We start from the raw sequence: 25,841 nt of genomic DNA, 5'->3' as shown, positions 1-25,841 counted from the left end.
GACGTCTTGGAACACTCAAAAAAACATTCAAACTGCTGTAACCAAAGCTGAAGGCTACTGCAGTATCAAAGTTCCAGAGTAGCTATGAGGATTGAAAGAAGTTTCCAGTACTGTGTGGCGGGGACGCACCAAAACGCCGAAATACCACAACGCCGAAATGCCAAATTGACCACAACGCGGAAATACCACAACGCCGAAATGCCAAATTGACCACAACGCCGGCAGCTAGAAAACTGCTGTGTACCACAATGCAGAATTACCACAACGCAGAAATACACTAATGCCGAAAAATGTCATTGCAGGCCTACCACAAAGGTTAGGTTAGGTTAGACTAGATTAGGTTAGACTAGATTAGGTTAAACTAGGTTAAGTTAGACTAGGTTAGGTTAGACTAGGTTAGGTTAGGCTAGGTTAAGTTAGGTTAGGTTATATTACGCTAGGTTAGGTTAGGTAAGGTTAGATTTGATTGTGGTATTTCGGCATTAAGGTACATTTAAGAAACACACACAAATTCATTCAGTTGTTATTTCGGCGTTGTGGTACACAGCAGTTTTATAGCTGTCGGCGTTGTGGTACACAGCAGTTTTCTAGCTGTCGGCATTGTGGTCAATTTTGACATTCGGCGTTATGGTATTTCGGCGTTGTGATAACGACCCCTATGTTGCTTCCCAAGTTATTTTGAGGGAGACAATATTGAATTATAATTTATTCTATTCAAATTTAAAAAAACTGAAGGGAAAAAAAGTTTTATTACTTAATTTACACACCTCGTATGTTAAAGGATGAAAATAGCACATTTTGAACACACATTCCAAAGTTAAGATTTGCACTACTTACTGCCACCCTGGTCTAACACTCCCGCTACAAGCTGTATGAACTGTTTTTGCAGGAATTTGACCCTTTCAACAGTGGCCGTATAACGGCATCGCAGTTCCGCAGGGGCCTGGACCAACTGGGCATCAGCGGGATCAACCGCCTGTACCTGTCCGACATGGAGATCGACATGATACTGACGGTGTATCGGGATCCCAACGATAATGCCAGGATGTGCTGGAAGAGGTTCCAAGACGACGTGGACCAGGGTGAGTTGCTCCATGTAGATACATGCTGATGGCAATTGAACACCTGGAAAATAACTTCCTTTCAACTAGGAGACTGCGAGTATTCAAAAAATATTTGATATTCATAAATACATAATATAATATTAATATTCAATATTTGTAATTAATTTCATGTTTAAATTATCATTTAATAATTAAATAATTTTTTTTTAACTATTCATAACCAATAGATACATTAAATGAGACTTGTTCACAAAAATTTAACTGAAAAAAAAAAAAAGTATGAAAATAAGAAATATATTCAGATTTATATTTGTTTTCTTTAACATTAAACATACATTTTCATATGTAAACAATAAATTGTGATTATGAATTAAATTATGAATCATACTTTTTTTTTGTATATAATCAGTTGGATCAATAAAAACAATTTTAAAACTTAAAATTTTACTGGTTTAAGAAAATGCTTTGCCAGGTATTTTCTGCTAACAATACTTTTTAACTACAATAAATCAGTGTTAAGATGTTTCTCAAGGTAACTAGAAATTTACACTTACAGGAAAAATTTATTATAAGGGTAAAATTGGATATATTAACTGGTTAGGTGCTCAAAGGATTTTGAAATTATTATGCACAAAATTTTCTTGAGTGGGATTTTATTAAGAGGTTTTCACTGAATGTTCTGAAGTTGCTTGCACATAGTACAATGTAGGAAACATTCAGTAAGTTAAAACAATTGTCACTGCTTGTAAATTAAAAGCATAAATTGTAAAATTAAAAATTATTTATGTAATAGCAAGATTAACTTATGAAGAAAATTTAAAACTTGATCTCAATACAATTAGGTATTGCATATAATTAAGCAAATTTTTAAATATCTTGTAAACAGGATGTTGTGCAAATTCTTTAGCACTATGTCAGGAATTGAGAGCAGAGTGATATGAGAGAGGGCAGACAAGAGGAGGCAGAGAGAAAGGAGCAGATAGAGGGGGCAGAGAGAGGGGGACAAAGAGAGAGGGATAGAGAGAGGGGGAGCAGACAGAAAGAGAGAGAAAGAGAGATGAAAAAAATACAGTCTCTCTGATTGGCTTTTCCTATTGCTGGGTTGCAAAAACATAAAGGTTTTCTGTAGGTGATGAAATGAAAAGGTGAACGTAAGACTAAAGCAAAGTCACAGGATATTCATAACCCTACATTTGAATTGTGAACAGTTTATAGGTAAATTAATAATAGTCTGAAAGAAAAAAGTAATTTTTGAGTTCTAGGCATTTTGTCCTTCAAAAGTTTTAAAATGTCCACCCTGCATTGAATTATTAGATCCCATGACTGCAAATTTCCATATATTCTATGTACTCCATTTTTTCCACACCATCATGAAAAAACTTAATATTGATAATTAAAAAAAATTAAATATGCTCTTACTCCAAAACTACTACCTAAGACACTTTTTATTATTCAGAACCATCAGTGGTTGGCCTATGAACTGTTCTCTGCTTGACATTTTCACAATAACATGAGACTTTACTGACTGGTCCTACAGCAAACATTCATTCTTTGACAGCTCAATACTTTAACCAGACTTACTTATTGTGTTTAAATATATATTTTGTAAATTTTATAAGAATATCCAACTATCAAAGTCTAAATGTTCATTTAATAAATCCAAAATTTTTCCTGTTATCTTGAACAGAGGGGAAAAAAAGTTTAGCAAGTTTTTTTCCCCCAATGTCTGCATGTTTGTGTGAAAGGCGCCAGTGAATTATTTTCCTCCGTGAGTCGTGAGTCGACCCTTTAACTGTCAGCTGAGCAGAATAAATAATCACCAGAGTTGTCAAAAGAAAAACATTGTCATGGTAGTCGTTAGAAAAAAAGGGTAGGGGTGGACGAGCATCAGGTTCTCCCTGTGTATCATGTACCCGATAAACGTGATGAGAGTCGTAATCAATTTTTTAACGGCTGGAGTGGTTCTCATTCCATTAGAAACCGCAATTAGACAACACAACAGATGTTATTTAATATTTATGACCCAAAACAACAGCGAAATGAAGCTTATCTGCATGAAGAAAAAATCTTTGAAATATTCTCAGGTTTTTAATTTTTTTTTTGAAAACGAACTTGATGAAAATTAATTATTGTTTCGCCTTTTACTTTCCGGAGCTTCCCACACTCCTATCAGTTACTATGAATAGTGAAAATAGACATTTTAATGTTTTTGGAGGTACAGAACCCTAGATGGACAAGACTCAAAAACTTTCAATACTGTAAAATCACAATTACCCTCTGTGGTACAAAGTAGCAAATGCAAGAAAATGAAAGAGAGTGGGAAAAGAGAGCAGTGGTGACACTGTTGCAGTGTTCACTGTGAAGAACTTGGAGAAGATGCCGGACCACAGGGTGGTGGCTCCACCCCCGCAGGTGCTGGAGCTGCCCCGGAGAGGGGCCGTCTCTTGGCACACGACGGGGGCAGAAGTCAGGGACCTGTGCGAGCACGTGCTGCAGCAGATCAAGTACAAGGTGGCGGGCAGGAGGATCCTGCTGCAGCCTTGCTTCCACGACTATGATCGGTGAGTCTCTCGAGATGCGTGCCGTGTTCAACCTGAAAGTCACAAACAATGATAAATAGGGCCAGCTTGCACTGTCAGGTATGGAATATTCAAGCAAAAATTTTGCAAGTTAATTAAATGTAAATATATTTAATCCGGCGTGTTCGGGACATCATGCCGGATTAGCAATTTTTTCCTCGATTATTGAACGTCAATATAGTTTTAACGGGAATATCAAAAATGAAAATGTGAAAATGCGAAATATGTACCCCACTATAAAATGTGAAACACTATACTGAAATGAAAACTCAGAGTAACAATAAACTTTGAGCAAACTCTGGACAGCACAGTAACGCAACCTGGCGGCCAAGTTCAACAGCTGGAATAAACTTGATAAAACCTGAATGTGAGTGGCTCGATAGGCGTCAGATTACAGACTGTGCCAAACAATACAATGCCATTAAGAGCAGCACCTTGTCATGGGTATATTTGAGTTAGTGAGACGGGAGCGTAAGTGCAATCTCGCTGATGCTTCTAACGCGGTATCGCCTCTAAGCGCAAGGCTGAAGACTGGCATGTAAGTCTTCTCGTCATTCATTGGGCAACTATGAAATATGAGCAGTTACCTTAACATTATATGGCGAAGAAATCAAGATAAAATTCTAATGTAAGTCCCTCGAGTGCTTTCAAGAATCTATCCCAAGTTTTTAATGCCTAAATATTATTCTGCAAGAGAGACACGTTTTAGCTGTTTTCACAATAGTGAAAACACAGTTTCAAAATTAAATATGGAAACAGTACTACTCATCCGCCTTCGGCGCATTATTAATTGCTTTTTGTAAATTATCTCCACTTGGATATGCTGAGCAGTTTTCAAATTGCGTGGTTTTTTCTGAAGCTTTGCACACTGTATGTGTGCCTAGGTAGGCGGAGGTCTTAAAGACATTTCACCATACTCTTATTTGCCTCTAAGTTATGACTGTGTAAGTGGGCCTTCTTCAATTTGATGGTAAAAAAAAGCATGATGAGCTATGCATAGACAGGTCAAGCACATTTGCCAAGGTGTGCATGGAAGAGCCTAGAAAGTGGATCACATTCTTGGATGGGCGGCCAGTTCTAAGTAGCCTTTCAAGTGCCTTTAAGAAATGTACTGCTTCTCATATTCCCAACACAAGATGAGTTGAGATGATGACGATGATGATGATGCTGCTCTGAGTGAGTTTAAACCAAAAATATAAATTAATAAGGAAGTTTTCATATACTATTATGAAATTTAAAAAGAAGAAAAAAATGCATAATCATCATAAAATCCACATGATTAGTACTTAACTGTCAGATAATTTTTTTTCTTCCATATACAGGAAAATAAAATTATAGATTTTCAAAACTGAAAATTAAAAAATTGAGCAACCTCACTTCCATGCAACTTAACTTTTTGTTTAATAAATGAATTAAAAATATTACGGAATTAACCCTACCATTATAACTGAAAAATAAAAAGAGAGAATGAAACCACACCAAAAAACTAATGATGCACTCACTGCAGGGCAAAGTTAAAACATTTATAAGAACATACGGAGTTATGAGTTGGTCAAATACAGTAAGTTGACAATCATATCAAGGTAAAATCACTTTTTTTAAATTTTTTTATAATTCCTCTCATAACCATAAGTTATAACACTCATTGCATTTATGTGCAGTTGGTTACTGTTTAAAGAATAAGAATTCCATAGGCAGTTATTAAATTGTTGTGGTGCAATTAAAGCACTGAAAGCAATTAATTTATAATGTACTGAATACATGATATATGAAGCTGCCACCTGATAGCTGTACCTAGGAGTCAGGAACAAAATGTAAAATAAAACACTCTTTTGAGATTTAATTTGGTGTTAAAATTTATTTAATTAGTATTTATTCAAACAAATATGTACTTATTCTTTACTAAATAAAATAAAATAATTTTGTCATTTTTTATTCATAAGTAGTGTAACCACTAATGATGTGTTTTCTGGCAGATAGCCAAGAGAAAAAAGAATGAAAGATAAATTTTTGTAATTGAGGGGTCAGCCAACATTGAAAAAAAAAAAAGATTACTAAATGCAACTTCCAACCAACTATTTTATCAAACCCAATAAACTATTTTACTGATTATTAAACAGTAAAATGATGACGCACCTAAAAGCAATATTTTGTAAATGAAAGTTTCAAGAATTAAAAACCACTAAAAAAATTCTGTTACAAAAAAGTTGAACTCTACTTCTGTACTTCAAATCTTAAGATTATTAGCATCAATTGATATCTCAAAAGGATGGTTTTGTTCCCAGCCCTTTGCAGATAGCAATTACTAGAGATACAATTTTACTGTGAAGTATGATAAAAAACCGGAAAGCATATAAATACACCAAATAACATTAAAATAAACACTTTAAAAATATTAAAATCAATTAATTGAATTTATTTATAATGGTGTTCGTACCAATATGTATGTACCGAAACCAATACAAGAAAATATATACATTTTATTGTACCTTACTAACATTTGTATCTTACTAATTTTACTTGATTTTGGAGCATTTTTCAGACACCTAGATTGCATGTTGATTTATTTTCAGAGTTACAAAAAATTCTGTTCTAAAAATGCTTATTTCAAGTATGAATTAAGTATCTTTTAAGTCATATTAGTTAAATACTACTCTTCAGGCAAAAAAAAAAAAAAAACATAATTGTGAACAGTTACAGAATTTTTTACCAATATGAACAGGGACACGACGATTATACGGTGAATTGCAATAAAACCAAAATAACACCAAAAAGTATGTCAAAACACTGTGTAATGCAAAATGCACATTAATACACCCTATCAGCACTGAAATACAAGTTATATCATGGAATTAAGTATCATTTAGCCAAAACTTAAATCAAATCATAAAAAAAGTTATCTTTTAATATTTGAAATTCAAGGAATGTCATTATTTCCAAACAAAAAATAGTACCAAAGTGCCTGGATCAGAAAAAATTTAATTTGTTTTAATATGCATCTCTTATGGATACACAATTAAACCACAATTGCTAGCTAATTTATTTTTATTGTTCTGAATGTATACGTTTTAGACCAATTTATTACAATTTTTTTTTTTGGTAAAAATGCAGCACATCAATGTTACCATTATTTTCGAGGAGTAAGTATCGCACAACGGCTTTTATAAAAATAAAAACAATAACACGTATGTATATATCCTCTGTTTGTTTTAAAAAATGAAATTGGACTTAAAAAAAAACAAAATCTTGTCTAGCTATTAGATAATCTTAGCAAAATCTGTTGAAATTTGAGACTAAATACCGTACATAATGCAAAACAGCTGCAGTGATAAATAGGGTAACGTAGAAGGAAAATGGAACGACCACCATGCCTTGTGACGGTAACGTTTCGCGCAGTCCCAACAACGGCCACGTGAGCCGCGCACAGTTCCGGCAGTGCCTGGCCGCCCACGGCCTGCTGTGCTCCCCCGAGGAGCTGTACGCCCTGGAGCAGCGCTACTGCAGCGACGTGGGCTTCAACTACGCCTGGTTCCTCACCGAGCTCGAGCCCGCCAGGACGGACCACCTGCAGGTCGGGTCTCCGCCCACGTTCCCTCTCCTGCCGTCGGCAGGCTCCCGGTGGCGGGACTAGGTGGCGACAGGGGCGTAGCCGGGGGGGGGGGGGGGGGGGTGTTAGGAGTTCAAAACCCCTCCCTTCCTTAGCACCAAATCTTTAATTAATTTCTTATTCATCACTGAAAAAAATTTCATATTAAAATTAATAAAAATTTTATTATTACAATATTTAAATTTAAGTACTGAAAACTGCTAAAATAGCACTATTTTACACCTTAAAATCCAAATTTTCCTGGGGGAGGACCCCTGGACCCCCCGCTTTAATACGGGGGGGAGGGGGGGCATGCTTCTTAACACCCCTCATACACAAATCCTGGCTACGCCACTGGGTGGCGTTCCTAACCTTCAACAGGGAAAAGTCTTGAGTCCAGCATCTTCGTGACCACTGCCATTTCCAATTAGCAAAACACCAATTTAGTTTCAACGAGAATACCACTGATCGTACTCGCTTGCACAATCAAAAATTAAGGAGTTTTTTTAAGGACCCCTTTACTTCATCACCTTCACCACTATCGAGAGGTAGAAAACTATTTGGAATATAGCAAAATACCTCATCAAAATAACAAGTGTTAAATATGTAGTCAATGCACAAATGATAATTTTGTTGGTTGGTTCAATTCTTACAGAATTGTCCAGAATTATCTATGGAACACATATTGAAGTGCCTATCTGAAATTTGTAGGACCTAACATTTAATTTGATCCTAATTACATTTACTTTACAAGTTAAAAGTAAGACAGAAAAACACATATTTATATTATAAAGTTTAAATACAAAATACGAAAAATGAATTCAAAACCATTTTTATATATAAAATCTAATCATGTGGCTTGAAATTCACCAACTGTACTGCACATGCGCAAAGTGTACTCTGCTGCAAAGACGGAAACAAAATACTATTTAATTAGCAGTGTTTATGCATTACTTGAATGCTTTATTATTTATTATTGAGTTTTTAAGGACTTAAGGACTCTTATTCAATTAAAGATAAATTAATGGCTTTCTAAGGATATTACGGAGTAGTATGAACCCTGGAACACAAAATAAAAATTAACATACATTAAGTACAATAGTATTTAAAAAGAGTTGTAATAAATTGTTCCATAGAATGAAAAAATATGAGGTTTGGTCTTCAAAAAATCATCACGGAAGTGCACCCATGAAATGTGAAATGTAATCCGCTAGAAAACATGAAACACTGTGCTGAAGTGAAAACTGACAAAAACTATAAACTATGAGCAAGCTGAAAAACTGGCAGCGCAGTAATTTGACTCTGCGGCCAAGATCAACAGCCGGAATCCACCCGTATATATATGTGAGCAGCTCAATAGGTGCTGGATTACAGAATGTGCTGTGCCACATAATGCTGGATTAAAGACTTTTCACTGTATTTGTTACAAGGGAATATAAAAATTATTCTGAATTGAAATTTCATGAGTGAAGTAAACAGTATTATACTCTTAAATATAGTTTACTAGTTTAATTCTTAACTATTACAACATCACTTTATCAGATAGAACAGATATTATCCCCTTTACAGACACTGCTAACAGTGTTTGACTAACAGTAGCATCAATGCTGTCAGTATAAAGGAGAATGCAGCTTTAGTTGCAGGAGGTGATTCAGTGCATTCTCGGAAAGTTTCACACACAGTAATTTGAACAACAAAAGTTATTCACAGCAGAATATTATTTACTGTGTTAAAATATACAGTTTTATCCTACAAAATAGTTTTCTTATCTAATTATTGTCGCTCAGACTTGGAGTTTACAAGATTCATGAGCTAAAATATACATCTATCTACACTCATTGGTGCTTAAATCTCATAACTAATTCAAATTAAATTTGGTTGTTTATGGTATGACACAAGTATGGACTACTGGAACAAATGAACGATGTTCGAAATTTCCAAAACAATTGCCAAAGCAAAATTGTTAATACTTATTGTCAGGTTAATAGCAAGTTTCATTTTCATATTTAAATAATCATAGTGTACATACATAAAATTAAGTCATACTATTATTACATATAACACATGCAGTAATAGACATTTATTATTAGTATTATATCTGTGGTGGGTGTGTAAAGTGTGATAAGTCAACAAACATCGTGAAATGACTTATCACTATTGCCAGAATAAAAAAGTAGTAGTAATGTAAACAGCATATACACTTACATGTGAATTATAATGTTTACGAACTTACTTCTCTCACAATGCAGATATTGAAATGTTTGTTTTAAAAATTAGCTTTAATTAAACATTAAAATACAGTTTTCTCACAATCATAGTTTTGTGACTTATCACACTTTGCACACCCACCACAGATATATAACAATAAACTTATGAACTTGGTAAAAACTAACAACATTAAGTCTATAAACAAAATGTTTTTCCATTTGGTTGGCATCTATAATTCTAAGATTTGTAGTAAATCTGCTGCATCTCACAACTTGTTTGGCAATAGTCTGTGTGATCTGCTTTGCAGTGGCCTTGGATCTGTTTTGAACATTGCACACACTTCCTTCTTTCCGTTACTTGTTTCCTTCGACACATACACATAAACATATATTAAATACAAATTTAAAGTTAGGGTAATATGTTATATGGTTTTGCACAGCAAGTTTAAAATAGGGTAAAAATTTGATTATAGTGGGTGCAAAACCGTTTGAATAAAAAGTGTTTTTAGCTTAAACACAACCAGTTTTTTAAAAAAAAATCACGAATAATCAGACATTAGCCTTTTATAGCTACACTACTTGTCTTCTGAATCAATGACATTATCTGAAATGTTCTTTAGTAATATTTAATAATGGTAAGAACATTCTTCTTTTACTTCCATTTTCCAATCCAATGGAGCAACCAAAATGTTTTGCACACTAATACTTCATTACCAACAAGTTGATGCAGTTTACATATAATAAGCAGTTGGTAAAATGTAATCTTGTAAATGTTAACAAGATGAAGGGAAAAAGAATGAGACTTGACAGTGATGAAAAGGGAGTGTTTCAACAGCCCAACATGGCAGATGAAGGAAATGGGGTGGGAGAGCCTAAAGGACAGAAGGCAGATGGAGAGGCCTGTTCGATGGAAAACTTAATATATAGATCCAGTCATGAATAGAAAACATACATGTCTTATTTATAATTAATACTGTTGAAAAACACCTTGCCAATTACAGTAGAGTATTGATTAAATGAGTTAATGTAGACAGCAGCAACCTCGAATAAGCAAAATCTCAGATAACACAGATATAGTAAGAAAATGGTCTTTATTTTCAGTTGTTCCAGTGGTATCACTTTCTTCAGTGTAGATTATTTCATTTTGCTCCATGATTTTCCCAACCAGTAAATGGCATCTTTGAGGTTAGTAAAATAATTTTATAAATTTCAACCGCGTTTGCTGGTAATGGCGCTTCATGTCGACCCCAATAATACAGAACCTTAGTTATTTGAAGCTCTACTGTAATTGTTTAAACGTATGTAAGCTGAAAATTTCTTGGCTGAAGGACTTCATAGTTGTCATGTAGATACATTATTTCTCCCACTGTTTTCTTTAAATTAGACCCTCATTGCTTGTAAATTAATACATGGTATACAAATATAGTTGTTAAATTATTTCCAGTGTGGTGATGTCCCAGTCACAGAAGAGTCAAAATGCAAACCTCCGAAACACAAGGAACAAGACAAAGAGAAGAACATTGTGGAAATCCTTGCTAAAATAAAAAGACAGGTAAAATTTAAATATCACTGCAAAATTTAACTGTCATTGTAAAATGAATTAGGGCAGTTATTGATTACTTTATTTTGGTTTCATAATTTATTTTACAGCTTTAAAAGTCAGTTGCATGAAGCTGAAAAAAGTATAAGCATAAATAATAATTAATTTTTCAGAACCATTTATAGACAAAATTATCAGTTGAACGAGATAAAGATACTTTGTGTAGTACCTTATCTGTATAACTGGCTATTTAGGTTGTTTTTCAAACATGTTAAAAAGATCTTCTAGATTGGAACAAAACAAGTGTGAAGCTTGGCTACTTTGCGATAGCTTATTCGTTATTCTTATTCAATATTAGCCCTGTCCTTTTTTTTTTTTTTTCAGATTGTTTGTCGTGGAATTCGAGCTGTGGAGTTCATGAGAGATTTTGACGTTCACAATCAACAGTGCATATCTCGTGAAAATTTTTGGAGGGGCCTTGACAATTGTGGATTCCAGCTCACACCTACAGAAACTGAAACTATAATGGATGTGTAAGTGGTCATTCAAGCATGTTCTATTTAGTTTGTCCTTGTATACTCACTAACTTTGTAAAACCAAACTATTTATATTTTTAATGAATTTATTTTTACGTATCTTGAACATGTGACGTGTTCATTGAAATAATGGAATTATAATTTTTTGCAGTTGAATTATCACAAAGAAGTTTGGTCTATGTGAAAAAGTAAAATTATTATAAGTATTTTGCATCTGATTTATTTCTTATCCTTAAGTATCTGACAAAAAAAAAATTCAGTAGTTGCTTATAGAAACATTACAGTTTTATTAAGACTTATAGACATCTAGCAATTCCCAGTGATTTTATACTCTCTATACCTACTATACAAGATAGTAAATTTTAAGATATATTTTAGTTGTTGAATAATGAATGTTTTCAATAATTTTACTGTGACCTGTGAATCCATAGAACTGTTAAGATTTTTACAGAATACACTTTATGGCCCACACTAAAATCAAATCATAATTTCATTAAAATGAAGCATAGATTGTAAACATGCCTTTGTTTACATAGATTTTATTTATACTTGTGTTTGCATGCAGTAATCGACTTGGTGCAAACTTTCATAACTTTTTTGCAAAATAAATTATTTTATGTCTGTCCCTTTTGCTAACATGCAATGGTTACTACAAACACAAAAGGGGCAGTTGGGCAATGTAACCAATATTTCCAAAGATGTGCACTCAACCCTGACAAAAAAAAAAGAAAAAAAAGTGCATGATTTCTATTTTAACATAAAAAAAACTTAAATAATACAACCAAAAAAATTATGATTTGTGCAAAATGATTTTTGAAGGAAGCTTTTGAATGTTTAACTAACTTGTACCATTGAAGGGATTGAATTAAAGGAAAACTGGCTGTGTTACCGAGGCAAAATTTGATTGACGATGGAATGGCCACAATCCATCACACCGTGCCACTTGCAGTGAAATAGTCAGAAGTTTGACAATTTTAAAGATCGGCAACAGAATCAGAGCGGGAGAGACAGAGCGCGGCTCCGCAGGTTCGCCAGCCCGCTGCGGAGGGACGCGGTGGACTACGCCCGGTTCCGCGACGCGGTCGAGGAGGCAGTGTCGCAGTGCTGCCTGCACCGGGCCCCGCTCCTCGTGCCCTTGCAGCACCTGCCGCCTCGCGACGGCGACCACAACCTCCTGGACTACGAGGAGCGGCAGGCGGTGTCCCGCGCCCTCCAGAAGCTCGCCCGCGCCGTCCGGGAGAGAGGAGACGCCAACCTGCTGCCGATCTTCCAGGTGGGGGACGCTCCTCCGTCCTCCGCGGACACACACTTCAGTGTCTGGAACTGATTTACGTACCGAGGTGGTGCAACGATTAAACATTGGCCTTGCAGCCAATCCCGATGCATCCACCCTGATACACGTTCGCCAGGCAGATTACGGGATGGTTACTTATCACTTGGAATGACCTACTCCTTTCACATTTTCCTTCACTTGCAGAGTATGTGTCCGGCTCTTATGATCTTGTTGTCTGTTATTTGTTAAAATCAAACTACCTACCTAACCTGATTAACATTCTTACTTTTAGTTTATATTTCACCTTAATGATATAGAACCATAATCTTACTACGAGTACTAGAGCTCAGTACATGTTGGACTTTAATTTGAGCATTTTGGTAAGAAAAGTAAAATTAATTCTAATTAAACATGATACAGAATATAGTAAACTAACACATAGTTTGTAAGCTATACAAAAGATCCACATAAGTAACAAACTTTAATAATTTTATACATTAAAATTAATATTTAAATATCTTCCGGAAGCTATATAGTAAAAAGCCTTGTTACAACTTAAAAAAAAAAAAAATTTAATTTCACTAACAATATTGTACTAACATTACTACAGGTAATACAGCCAATCACTGATACTGCACTAATATTTAAAAAAAAAATCTAATGATTAGTATTGTACACTTTTCCATATGTTTACACTGAACTTGTATAAGAAAGATGGCTATAAATAGAAACAATCTCTACAGTGCACTGAAATATATGGTTTCAGTCAGTAAAAAACTTAGCCCTGATTCCTTACTAGTCAATAGCATACTCAGAAGCTGTTAGCACTACTCAAGTCCGCCAAAAGTCAAGTTGTACAAGGAGTGAAAATTTCTCGACATAAAAGTATGGTTCCCGCCTGAATGTTTTGCTCTGCCACCAAAATGTCACGGAAAAGTTTTCTCTGTTTATAAGGTAGTCTTCACTCCAAATTTTTGCATAAAAAATACAATTATAAAAAAAAACATGATGGATTATCAAACACAAAATTTCTTTAACCAATTGCACCAATATCAACCAGACAGACATTAAACATTGTGACAAGAGTCTCCTTTACTCCTGATGAAGGCCACTGTGTGGGCAAAAATTTTGAGTGATTGTTTTGTTTGTTATCAGTAGCAAATAAAGAGAGAGAGAGATTGTAAATGTACACGGCACAGTGCACTGTTCCTCCCTGCGGCAGGACTATGACCGCAGCAACTGCGGTTCCGTGTCGCGAGACTGCCTCGCTAGGGCGCTCGCCGTGAGGAACCTGTCCACGACCGTCACCGAGGAGGAGCTGCAAGTCCTCGCCAAGTGCTTCGCCACCGAGCGGGGCATGAGGCACGAGTTCAACTACAGGGAGTTCTGCCACACACTGGACCTCCTAGACACCGCCACCATCAACAAACCATTCTGAGTACCTGCTCCCACCCCGGGGTTGTTCACGTTTCCCGTCCGTAGTTCTCTAAATCTGTTGGGTTACGAATCATTTACAATAAAATAGTAAAATATCTAAAAAAAAAAAAAACTTTTTTTTTTTAAATTTAATGTGAGTAGTTAGTACTACAGCAGAGTCCCGTTATTCCAGAACCTGCCTCTCTGGACACAGGTTAATATGGACAGGATTTAAAATGCACTGTTTTTTTGTGCCGTAAAATCATTAAATTTCTTAAAGATGTTTTGTTGATCCTACATCAGTTCTTAGGTTAAAAACTTAGTGTTAAAAATAAAATTAAGCTGTAGGATGTTTGTATTTATGAAAGAAACAAATGAGAAGATTTTTTATAGTTTTACCCTTTTAAAACTTGTATTACGACTACGTGCATTTTAAAGCCAACTCTGTTTAATCCGGAGTTTCAGTAATCTGAACAGGGTCCAGACCCATCTCGTCTAGATTAGCGGGACTCTATTATAATTTATTATTAATATACTTCTCACACGGATTTGGAAGGAAAAATATATTTATTTTAACATATCCTTTACTTTGTTGCATACAAAAATTCTTTGTTTGACAAAATTTATTTTATATATATATATATATATATATATATATATATATATATATATATATATATATATATATATATATATATACACACACATACACACACACACACACATATATATATATGTGTGTGTGTGTGATGCGGTTGAAATTATGGAGACAACAAATATATACTGTTTCAAAATTTAATCTGTTGCCAACCTGGATTTCTACTCATTAATGGAAGTACAAGTACAGGTACAGGTACAGATATCAAAAACCAAGGCCATGGTTATACAGCACTTTGAACCCTTCATTGTAATCTGTAATGTGTTTAGCTCAGATACTGGTTATATATGTTCTTGAACATGTTCCTATTGGGGTTATTCCTTGTTCAAATAAAACAAGTTTTGCAAGTACTTTAGAATGACAAATCTTCCATAATTTCTTTTGAGTGGCTGGTTTAACATCAACAAATCATAATTAAAAATTCGGCCTAAATGTGATTCTTGCCCCTGCAGAAAATTCAACAGGTATATTAAATATATATACAGACACACACAATACTATTTGAGTTTCTATTCAGAGCTATAATAAATAGTAAGATGGACTGAAATAAGACAAAATATTTTCCTTAAAACTATAGTTTCATTATGCAAAATATTATTTATCAGGGTCTACATTTAGGTAGATTTCAGAGATATACTACCTATTGTAGCGATTACCATGGTGCAATTTCAGGAAAATTTTTATATAGTTTTTTGTTTTATGGTCTACAGACACCACATCAACAACTCAAAAGTTTATATATACCGGTATATATATAAATTACAATTTTGTCAACACGATAACTGTCGCGATTTTTCTCAAATCACTTCAAAACTGATACATAAAATCTAGTAGTGGAAAATCTCTTTTGAGTTCGTTAATGGGCAATATCTGACCAAGGGGTATAGATGGGGAAGGTTTAAAAAAAAATCATTCTAACTCTTGTGATATGGAAAATATCACATCCGTTTGAACGTTTTATAACTTATAGGAGCAATGCCAAAATCGTTAGTCTGAATAAGTTTTTGATACAACCAACCATAACTGCAAGGAGTTGAAAAAACAATCGATGGCAGACAAAAAAACAATTTTAGCAAGGGTTTGAAAAATAATGGGGAAGAATAAAAAAAAAGTCTTAACTCCCTCAGTAGGTACACAATTTAATCAGTTAAAATTGTTTGTAAATCTTATAATTTTTATTTAAAACTTTTGTCTGAAACAATTTTTGATATAACGGACCACTGTTGCAGAAGGTTGAAAAAAATTAAGGCGTTGAATTTTAAAAAAATTTCATAATTTTGTACCATGACAACTGTTAAATCCATTCTGTTTTAGAGTAAAACATTTAATTATTATCTACAATATTCGTCAGAATAATTTTTATATGACCAACCATTACTGCAAGGGGTAGAATCAACAAGAGTTGGAGAGCAAAAAAAAATATATATATATATATATATTAATTCCCTTTGTAGACACATCGAATTCGTACAGATTGTGTATTAATCTTATAATTTTTATTTAAAACTTTAGTCTGAAACAATTGTTAATAAAATGAACCAATGTTGCAGAGGGTTGAAAAAATAAAGGTGTAGAATTACATCGAATTCGTACAAATTGTGTATTAATCTTAAAATTTTAATCTGAAACTTTTGTCTGAAACAATTTTTGATTAGACAAACTACTGCTGCAAGGGTACCCTTTGTAAGTACATTATCAAATCTGTTCAAATTGTTTGAAAATTTTATAATTTTTACCTAAAACTTTTGCCTGAAACAATTTTTGATAGTACAAACCCATTACTGCAAGGGGTGGAAATAAGGGTAGAAAAATTAAAAGTCATTAATTTTTTTTTAATACCTTTACTTTCCATTATAATTTATTGTAAAATGCCTAAAATTTATCTAATACCTTTGGCCGGAACAATTTTTAACTAAACATACTATTATCGTAAAAACAGGGTTGAAATTTAAAAAAAAAATTAAACTTTTTTGTATCAAATTTGTCAGTATTTATTAATAACTATCTTAATATTACCTTAAATCTTTGCCAAAAAAATTTATACGTCCACGTATTAGTGCAAGGGATGAAAAATAGTGTTTTAAGATCAAAAATAATTGCATGACTACCTTACTAACCATATTATGAAATTTGTTAAGACATTTAATACTGGATGCATTAAGATAAAAAAACATTCTAAATATTTTCACTGCATGGAATATGAGAAAATGTTAAATATATACATATAGGAACACACAGGATATTATGTCGGCTACTTCAAGTTCTTAAAATCTTCCAGGAGTTTATAGAAGATTCTAAAATATTTCCAAAGAAATAGGAACTTCGAATTTGATGTACGCCTGTAGGGTGTGCCGAAAGGGATTTTTTTTTTGCTGTTAGAATCTGTGTGAATAACCTGTTGCACACAAATTCATTGTGTGCAACAGATTATTGTGATTTCAATTACCTTTAAAATAAATTCTTCTACAATCTCCAGCAATTACCACCTGTTCATAAGCTATTCACTTCAGCGATGTATCAACTAGGGTTCAATAACACAAATTAGGTGCCATTAGATAAAATACTTAATCTAGAAGGTATAGGCATATGAATTTTAGCTGGAAAATTAAACAGTAAATTTTTTAAAAGTAAACAGACAATCTGTTAGTAGCTGCCTTCAGTATTGAACATTCTGATAACAGTAAACCCACACATTTTAATGAAAAAGACTCTTTTTCCTGTTCTGTCCAATCTCTCAAATGTAAGAGATACGATTACCTAAGTAAGACAAGATTTAAGAAACACTCTCAACTATATGCTTGTTAAAATTAAGCTTAACTCTCCAAAATCAAAAATTTTAATCAATTTGCATCATTTCACTACAGATTAAAAAAAAAAATAGTTTAATATAATTATTTTGGAAAATGTTACTAAAATGGTTTTTTTTGTGTGAAAATGATACATGCCGTGAGAAGTCATGAAAGAGAGTAACACATATTAATTATAAAACATTTAGTTTTTACAATTTTATCTTTCATTGATGAGATAAATACATACTTTAAGATACATTCATAAATATGATGGACGATAACACACAAATTTTATCAATGGATGCTCTAAGTAGTATGTGTAATTAACAGATTGTGTACTGAATAGACCAACTTTATAAAAATAAAAATAAGTGTTTACTGTCAAAATAAATTTATGACTAAGAAATAATTTTTTTACTAAATATTTTTTGAAAAACAAGAAACTTACATTCCTGAAATAACTATGAACCTGTAATGTCAACTCCCTTTCACCAAACATTTCATTTAAAGCACAGGTGAAACAACCAAAGATATGGTTATAGCTAGCTTATGTTATAAATAAAAAATAAGGCAATCAAACAATGGCAGATCGCAAAAGTAATTTGGCCGATACTCTTAAATTGGCTTAAAGAATAGGATGAGTGAGTAGACAATCAATGAAATTACGAAAATATAAGTGAAAAGATAAACGTACAATGTAAATTCAGAAGTGACAAAACCTAGGAGTACGGACGGATGCTGTATTGATGAATTAACGTACAAAAATATGCCTTCATGTAACAAATTTTCCAAATTCATTATATTAATAACAGGAAAGTTTTTTTTTTTCAGTTATTATACAAATATATTCAGTACACATTAAACAAAAAATTGTTCTTTTTAACTCTTTGTTTTAAAAATGTCTGTCAATCACATTCCCGCATCTCAATATATTTTACAAAAGATTAAGGCCGATATTCCAAGACACAAAAATAAGGGCTTAGGTGTTGAATATGCTACACCTGTACCTAACCATATTTCTAGTGCACTATGTATAGGACACATCCAGTCTCTTATTTTTAGGCAACAGATTTTGATGTCCTATCCATTGCTGTTCTGCTTCCAAATTACGTGCATATGCAAAGCTCACTTTTTCACTGATTTCGTTAGAAGGCTGAACCGCATCTGTCGCCGTTAACTCATATATAGTCATTTTTGTGATTATCGGGGGACATACTAAGCGTGTTGGTGTGCCAAATGAAAATTTATAATAGCAAAACTTTAATGTCATATATAAATAATCGTAACTTTAAAACAACTTGAGAAAATTAAAATTATAATATTTATTTTTGTGATAGTGCCGGTATCTTTGGGAATAACACATGTATCGATAGTTGCCAAACATCCGATAGAATGTACCGAGTTCAGTTTCTAGCCTCGTGCAGGGTACAGTTTATTAAAATGGTTGCTTTTTCATTACCTAACAGGGATTGGGTTTGGAAACGTTCTGGAATACTGTCTGGGAGTTAGATTACGGTTTTATCCCAACAAGGTAATGCTTAATTGCTACCTTACCCTAATGTCTTGGAATATCGCCCTAAGTTTTTAGGTACACAGGTATGTACTTCCATTGTAAAATAAAAATCTGTATGTCAAAAAAATGGTTTTTTAATAAAAACAAAATGCTGTATCATTCAGATAAGCATGGGTGCTAAACAAATCATTTCCCTAGATTTATAAAACAATTGAGGATTATGCACAATTTTACCTTGTTGACAATACTTCCGCATAACTTTGTATATTAGAAATCAGGACCTCACCTGAAAGGTATTCCTACCTGGAATTATGATTGATATTTAGGCAGAAACAAGAAGCGCTAAGGGCTACACGCTCAAGCGCATTAACCACCCAGTCATATCTACAGGCAAGGAAGTGAGCAGATGTGTAGGCTTTTTGCCATGCTGGTGTACTTATGAGATTTTAGGTGGTGACCCTATAATTTTATAGTTGGAAAGAGCATACACTGCAAACAAGACATCTACAAGTCTTGGTGTAACATTTATTTTTCTAAATGGTCATCAGCTTTACGTCAACCACCAGACATACTCTTCTTTACAGATACTAATCATCAACTTATTATGTACAATTACATTCTTTAACAATACAAATATTATCTACAGAATGTTCCAAAATTGCTAGACATAAATTTAATGAGTGGCAGGAAATGCCAAAACAAACATTTTTTTGTAAAGAAACGTATGTCCTGAAAAACAACCCAGCAGAGTTACAGGCAGAAACAGTAGCACGCAAACTTCAATGTTGCGCACATCCAGGCGCCACTCCACTGACAGAGGACATCCCATCATTCCGCAAGAAGCACAGGACAAGCCGGACCGGACGTAAGAGTTAGCCGTACGCAGCAGCAACCAGCACCCTTCATAGTACGATAGTTTCAGTTTCAGGCAGTATAGTCTTCCTATTCGGCACACTTCTATTGAAAAATTGCCCTTGGTTAATGGGCACTGCTCTAGCTGGAATTTTTTTTCACCACCTACGTATAAACTATACACCATTAACGTATCAGTAGGGACATGCTTATATGGTGAATTGCAATAAAACCGAAATTATACCTAAAAGTATGTCAATACACCGTATGACACTGACATTCAAGTTGATACACCAAAAAGCACCAAAATAAAATTAAAATCATGAAACTAATCCAGCATTTTCAATCACAAGTTAACTCTAATGATGAATACCTATGTAATCTTTTAAATATTAAATTCAATGAAAGTAATTATTTATTTAGCATGAAATTTGTACCATGTATTATGCAAAATAAATCGAAAAAGTTTAATTCTTTTTAACCTTGCAACTATTATTAGTACTCATTCTTACATTATGACGTTAGTACATTTTTCAAACACAAAAATACTTAAAAGATTAATTTTATTTGTTCCAAATAGTTCGACATGCTGATTACAAATTAATATATTGTAAAAGTACATCACGTATAACTCAGAATGACAGTTTTGGAGAAATTAATACCATGGAACATTTAAGTGTCATGTTTGTTCAGTAATATGCTAACTCTTTTAATTAACAGATTTCATAAAAAATTAAAACCATAAAATCCTGTCTCTACATATCAGCCATCCCCGTGAACCTAAGTCTGCCGTGCTGTTGCTGCTTGTGAACTCTATAATCACAGCATCGTACATACTACTAACAGTCGATACTGCGCTGATCGCCCAAAGCAAAGCGTGTGAACATACCAAGACCAACCATTCACTGTATGGTACACCAAACTGTTAGTTGCTAGTGAATTTGAAAAACTCCGACTCGTCGCCTGCTTCCCGCGGAGAAACTGAATGTCTCTGCTCTGCGATCACTCATCTCAGCCAGTGGAGTAGTTTCCTAAAGCCCACCGAGTTCAAATTGAGCGCTACCGTTCGCACTTGTAGCTATGCACAGTTTTGTTTCCGGACACATGTTCCTTTAAAAACAATTCTTTGTTTCGGCACTCTCTGCCACCCATTTAATTTATGCCCAGCAATTTTCAAACATGCCACATAACTCACAATATAACTTTACAAAATGCATATTCCATATCAAAGCCCAGACCATTCTAAAATAAAAAACTATGTTCAATCAACACACACACAACCATACTCAATGGCAGCTAAAGTATAACATGAATGTTACAAGAAAGTGGAGTGGACTTCACATGGTTGAGTTGGCGATCCAATAATTCTATACCAATAAAGAATAACATGAAACACAGACAACCTACTTTGACAAAGTGTTCTCTTGTGGCTCTTAGGCTCACAGATATTGGTCAGGCATAATAACTACCACCATATTCACCCTAAAATAATGTGACTACAAACGTATTGATTATCAATCAACGAAAAAGACTTTATGGATTGGAAATCATTTTTCAAGTACACAACACTTGAAAATTATTTAAATTATTAAATTTTTTTCCATATTCTTGTGCCATTTTTGTCAGCTGAGTGATTTACATGGCCTCTTTTGAAACACCAAGTCACAGTTATAAAACAAATTGTGTTTCATAACATAGTTCAAACGCAGCTGTTCAGAAAGCAAAGAATGTGGTGATATACGGTGGTGGTGACGGTCATCTGGGAGGGTGAAAGAAGGGGAGGAGAAGGGGGTGCCTTCCCCAAGAAGGAACCCTGCGACCAACTTCATTTGCACCCTCTCCTTCATCCTGCATATCTCATTTACCACATCTGTGCAGAATTTCAGGAAGCCCCAGACTAAAGTGACATAAGTGATGCAGTTTATAGGCAGTGTGTGTAGTTTTTCAACAAAGTGGAGGTTCAGGAGTGGGTAATTAACAATGGTCTAAAGTGGCATAAGTGACACATTTAAGAGGCAGAGCCTGTAGTTTTTCAACTAAGCTGTTGCCAATGGTAAGATCAAGTTTGTGATTATAATGCAACCCTTAGTTTTAGTTTCCAAAGTTTTGGTAAAAATTATATTATTATACATATTCAGTTACAAGGTTTTGAGATACAGCAATGGGAAAATGCCCATTTTAGCTAAGTTTAAAGACTTTAAATACATATTTACCAAAAGCTAAAATGTCTTGAATTTAAGTCATTCAGTGTAGCCTGAAATTATTAAAAAAAATTTGTATCAAAACATGTTATGGACACATTTAACAGTTTACTGTAAAAACATATATTTCAAACACCCACAGATAGCCTGATCCCTTTAAAGTAACAATTTTATGTTTTAGCCAAGGTTGATATGTTACACAGCTTACAGCATTAAGTAATAAAAATAGTTGATAAGTTTATGTCTACATGACTCAGTGTAGAATTCAAGATACAAAGTTGCAGATGAGAAATAAAATGTAGTGGTACACATACAAACTGCAGTAGAACCCTGGTATCATATTTTCCAAGATGAAAAAAACTTATACAAAGTAAAATACTATTTCAATATTTTTTTTTTAAAAAATCTGTTTTTACAGTTCATTTTTTATTATATTTTTTCTGAAAATATTTAGATACTTTTGCTTAGTTTCCAATACCCACCATGTAATAAAACTCGCAGTATATTCTGATTTCATTAAATATGCATAATTCTGTTGGAGCATTATTTCAGGTGATACACATTAATGAAAGCATGTTTTCAAATATCCTTAATTGCTGATTTGATACTATCAGTACGTGACTATTTAGATTAATAACTATCATTTAATTTTTTTTTTGAGATGGACAGGAGCCCGAAACTCGGGATCAAAGTTGAGAAAAAGACCATTTCTGAACTTGGGAAAAGCAATTTTTTTAATAGCAAAAATTTCCGGCAAACTAATTTTTATATCATAAAAACATTACTTGGATACGTTTCGTCTCAATCTACGTCACGTAACAAACCACAACTTTGCATGTGTATTGACCAAACAAAGCAATAAAGATATAACAAAAACACAATTCTGTGAAACACAATTCAACCCTCTTTTATAAATGCAGTTAAAAATAAAAACTAAAAACTCTGACTAAATAAAGTATTCAATGTGATCAAACATATTTTTAACAATATATTTTTACTTTTGACAAATGTAAACATCTTTACTATATTGTTAGGCTATGTTTGAAAATGAACTTCACGAGAGCAGCAATGAACAATGTTGCCAAATGCGTCACATTAAAAATGACACAAAACTTAATTTTTAACAAAGAAACTGAGAAACGTCATCTTGGTTTCTAATATTTAAGCCATATTTATCTGTTTCTATCAGAAACATCGGAGTTGTTTTAATTTTTGCAGCTGGTCATCAATTATGATCAAAAGTAAATTACAGGAAATGAGTACGGAATAAGATGTTTGCTTTTATTTCCATTATTAGTTACTTATTATCAGTCCTTAGGTATCAATATTTTTCTGTGAAATTGAAATCATTTGAACTAATAATGGTTAATGTACTTTCACACAATTCAAGGATGGATCAGATCTTTTTGAGAGATCTATTAATTGCACCCGAATCCCATCCCGAAGTAAGATTGCCATTCCCATCCACCTCTACTAATTTTATTATTTTAAGCTTATTTTATGATGTTATATAGAGGAAATGACATTAGAACATAAATGTATGCCTTTCTCTCAGGAAGAACATTCTGGGTCTAAAATAACGGTATTACTAGCACAAAAATTTAATAAGACAAAACCTTATAATTATAATATAATAGGGTTCTACTGTGTATTAATGCAATTTTCTGATCTACTTAATTATCACCCAGTGTTATCTTTTTTGTATTGTATTTGAGCATTTAAACTCAACATCAAAAGGTGTAAAGAACCAGTTTAAGCAAAATGTTAACTTAAAACATAAAAATTTCAACTCTACTGCTGCTTGAGAACCTTTATTTTCAAATTTAAAGTTTTTTTTGTTGAAATTATTTTAAAAATGTGTTATCTTTTAATGATTTGCTTTTGTCTGTTATGGTTTACTTAAATATATCTATGAGTGGTAGTTAATTTTACTATAAAAAATTATTGAAACAGTTCAACAGTTTCCATCTTCTTGAACACAAATATGTAGAAAAGAAATGAAGGCACAAACCTTTCAGCAGCAATACTTTTATCAAGAAAGTGAAGAAACTTTTAAAAATATTTTATACACTTGCAAAGAGTTAGTTTTAAAGGCAATGGCTGTCTTTCTTACATCCAAAGTAAATAGAACAAGCAACTTTGTTATATCAAACTCTGAAATACATGACATATAGGTACTAGTTGCAGATCATCATAAAACTTTGTGTTTCAGCTAAAAGTGATCTTGAGGCAATCAAAAATAACAGTCACCGAAAAAAAGATTTTTCTTCCAGTAGTACATACTACATACAATCCAGAGTTCAACATAAACCTTGTGAGCTAAAATTATAGCTTTACATATAACATTAAGATTGTATGATTCAGATCACAAATGGCAGGGAAAGTGTCAAGTGCAAGGTCAGTTGGGAATTACGTTTGAAAAATATTTGTTCATTAAGTTAACACCAACACAGTCATTTTAAATGTTGGTTGTTTTCCACCGTTCAGCATTCGTCTTTAAAAATGCAACCATTAGCGAGACAACACACCAAACTGAACACCAAAGTGAGCAATTACACAATTTCCAAACAGCAGTAACAAAACGGTGCCAATATTATACTGCCGTGTCCATGAAGTACGGAAGGCCATTGTTAGCTTGCCTACGAGTGAGAATTTCGCAGCCTGTCTCCGTGACGAGCAGAGTCTGTTCGAACTGCGCGGAAAGCATCCCATCCATGGTTACTGCAGTCCAATTGTCGGGCCACATCTCGTCACGCCAGCTCCCTGCACAAACACACATCACAAATTAAGTCATTCCACCAAAGTCACACCAACAAGTCAAATAACCGAAAACTTATACGTAATACATTTGATTTCCACAGGGACCAACACTGGTACACTGGAGTCCAGACAAATTTGAACACTTTCAAATCCTTATTAAGATTTTGTTTAGGGAGGCGATAATATAAAGTGACATGATTAGGAACACGATTATACAGTGAATTGCAATAAAACCCAAATAACACTGAAAAACATGCCAAAATAAAGCACAACACCGAAATGCAAGTTAATGCACAATATAGCACCCAAAAACAAGTTATACAATGGAATTAAGTAGCATTTAACCAAAAATTAATTCAAATCATAAAAATTCAAGGAATGTCATTATTTCCAGACAAAAAATTGTACCAAAGAGCAGGGATCAAAAAAATAATTTATTTAATTTTTTTTAATGTGCATCTCTTATTGATAAACTTTGAAACAACAAATGCTTGCTAATTTATTTTTATTATTCTGAATGCATCTGTGTTAGACATACTTTATACAAATTATTATATTGTAAAAATGCAGCATATAAATTTTACTCCCTATTTTGGTGGAGTGAACAGTAAAAAACAAATATAAAAATAAAACAAAATAATCTTGTCTTTAGTAATAATAGGTATGTTGTCAGTTGGAACAATTATAATGCAGGCTATATTTAAGTTTAATTTTATGCTGTTGTTGCAAGGAATAACGGTCAAACAGTGTCTTCAGTCACATTATTTTAGGGTGGCTACTAGTGATAGGTCCATTCCTGTTTTTTTTCCCGGTGCTCTGTTCGGTACCAGTTCTTAAGAATTGGTTCTTGGTTCTCAGTTCTCACTT

At 33.5% G+C, this 25,841-nt stretch overlaps 2 protein-coding genes across 2 annotated transcripts in view; one reads left to right on the top strand and one right to left on the bottom strand.

Moving 5' to 3' along the window:
- Nucleotides 1-14,334, top strand: part of LOC134528020 (uncharacterized) — a 31,607-nt gene extending 17,273 nt beyond the window's left edge. Inside the window, exons 7-13 of the mRNA XM_063361185.1 lie at nt 890-1,082; nt 3,415-3,625; nt 7,040-7,214; nt 10,881-10,988; nt 11,361-11,509; nt 12,539-12,785; nt 14,008-14,334. Coding sequence (XP_063217255.1) covers nt 890-1,082; nt 3,415-3,625; nt 7,040-7,214; nt 10,881-10,988; nt 11,361-11,509; nt 12,539-12,785; nt 14,008-14,223 — 1,299 coding nt within the window. The 3' untranslated portion in view covers nt 14,224-14,334. The remainder of the gene's footprint in view (nt 1-889; nt 1,083-3,414; nt 3,626-7,039; nt 7,215-10,880; nt 10,989-11,360; nt 11,510-12,538; nt 12,786-14,007) is intronic.
- Nucleotides 14,335-19,279: 4,945 nt separating this feature from the next.
- LOC134528019 (methionine aminopeptidase 1) overlaps nt 19,280-25,841 on the bottom strand; it is a 62,470-nt gene continuing 55,908 nt past the window's right edge. Inside the window, exon 9 of the mRNA XM_063361184.1 lies at nt 19,280-24,977. Within this exon, the coding sequence (XP_063217254.1) occupies nt 24,808-24,977 (170 nt within the window). The 3' untranslated portion in view covers nt 19,280-24,807. The remainder of the gene's footprint in view (nt 24,978-25,841) is intronic.

Source organism: Bacillus rossius, chromosome 1, assembly GCF_032445375.1.
Source record: "Bacillus rossius redtenbacheri isolate Brsri chromosome 1, Brsri_v3, whole genome shotgun sequence".
NCBI lineage: Eukaryota > Metazoa > Arthropoda > Insecta > Phasmatodea > Bacillidae > Bacillus > Bacillus rossius.
Note: the sequence above shows the minus strand (reverse complement) of the source record. Positions and strands in the feature narration are given on the sequence as shown.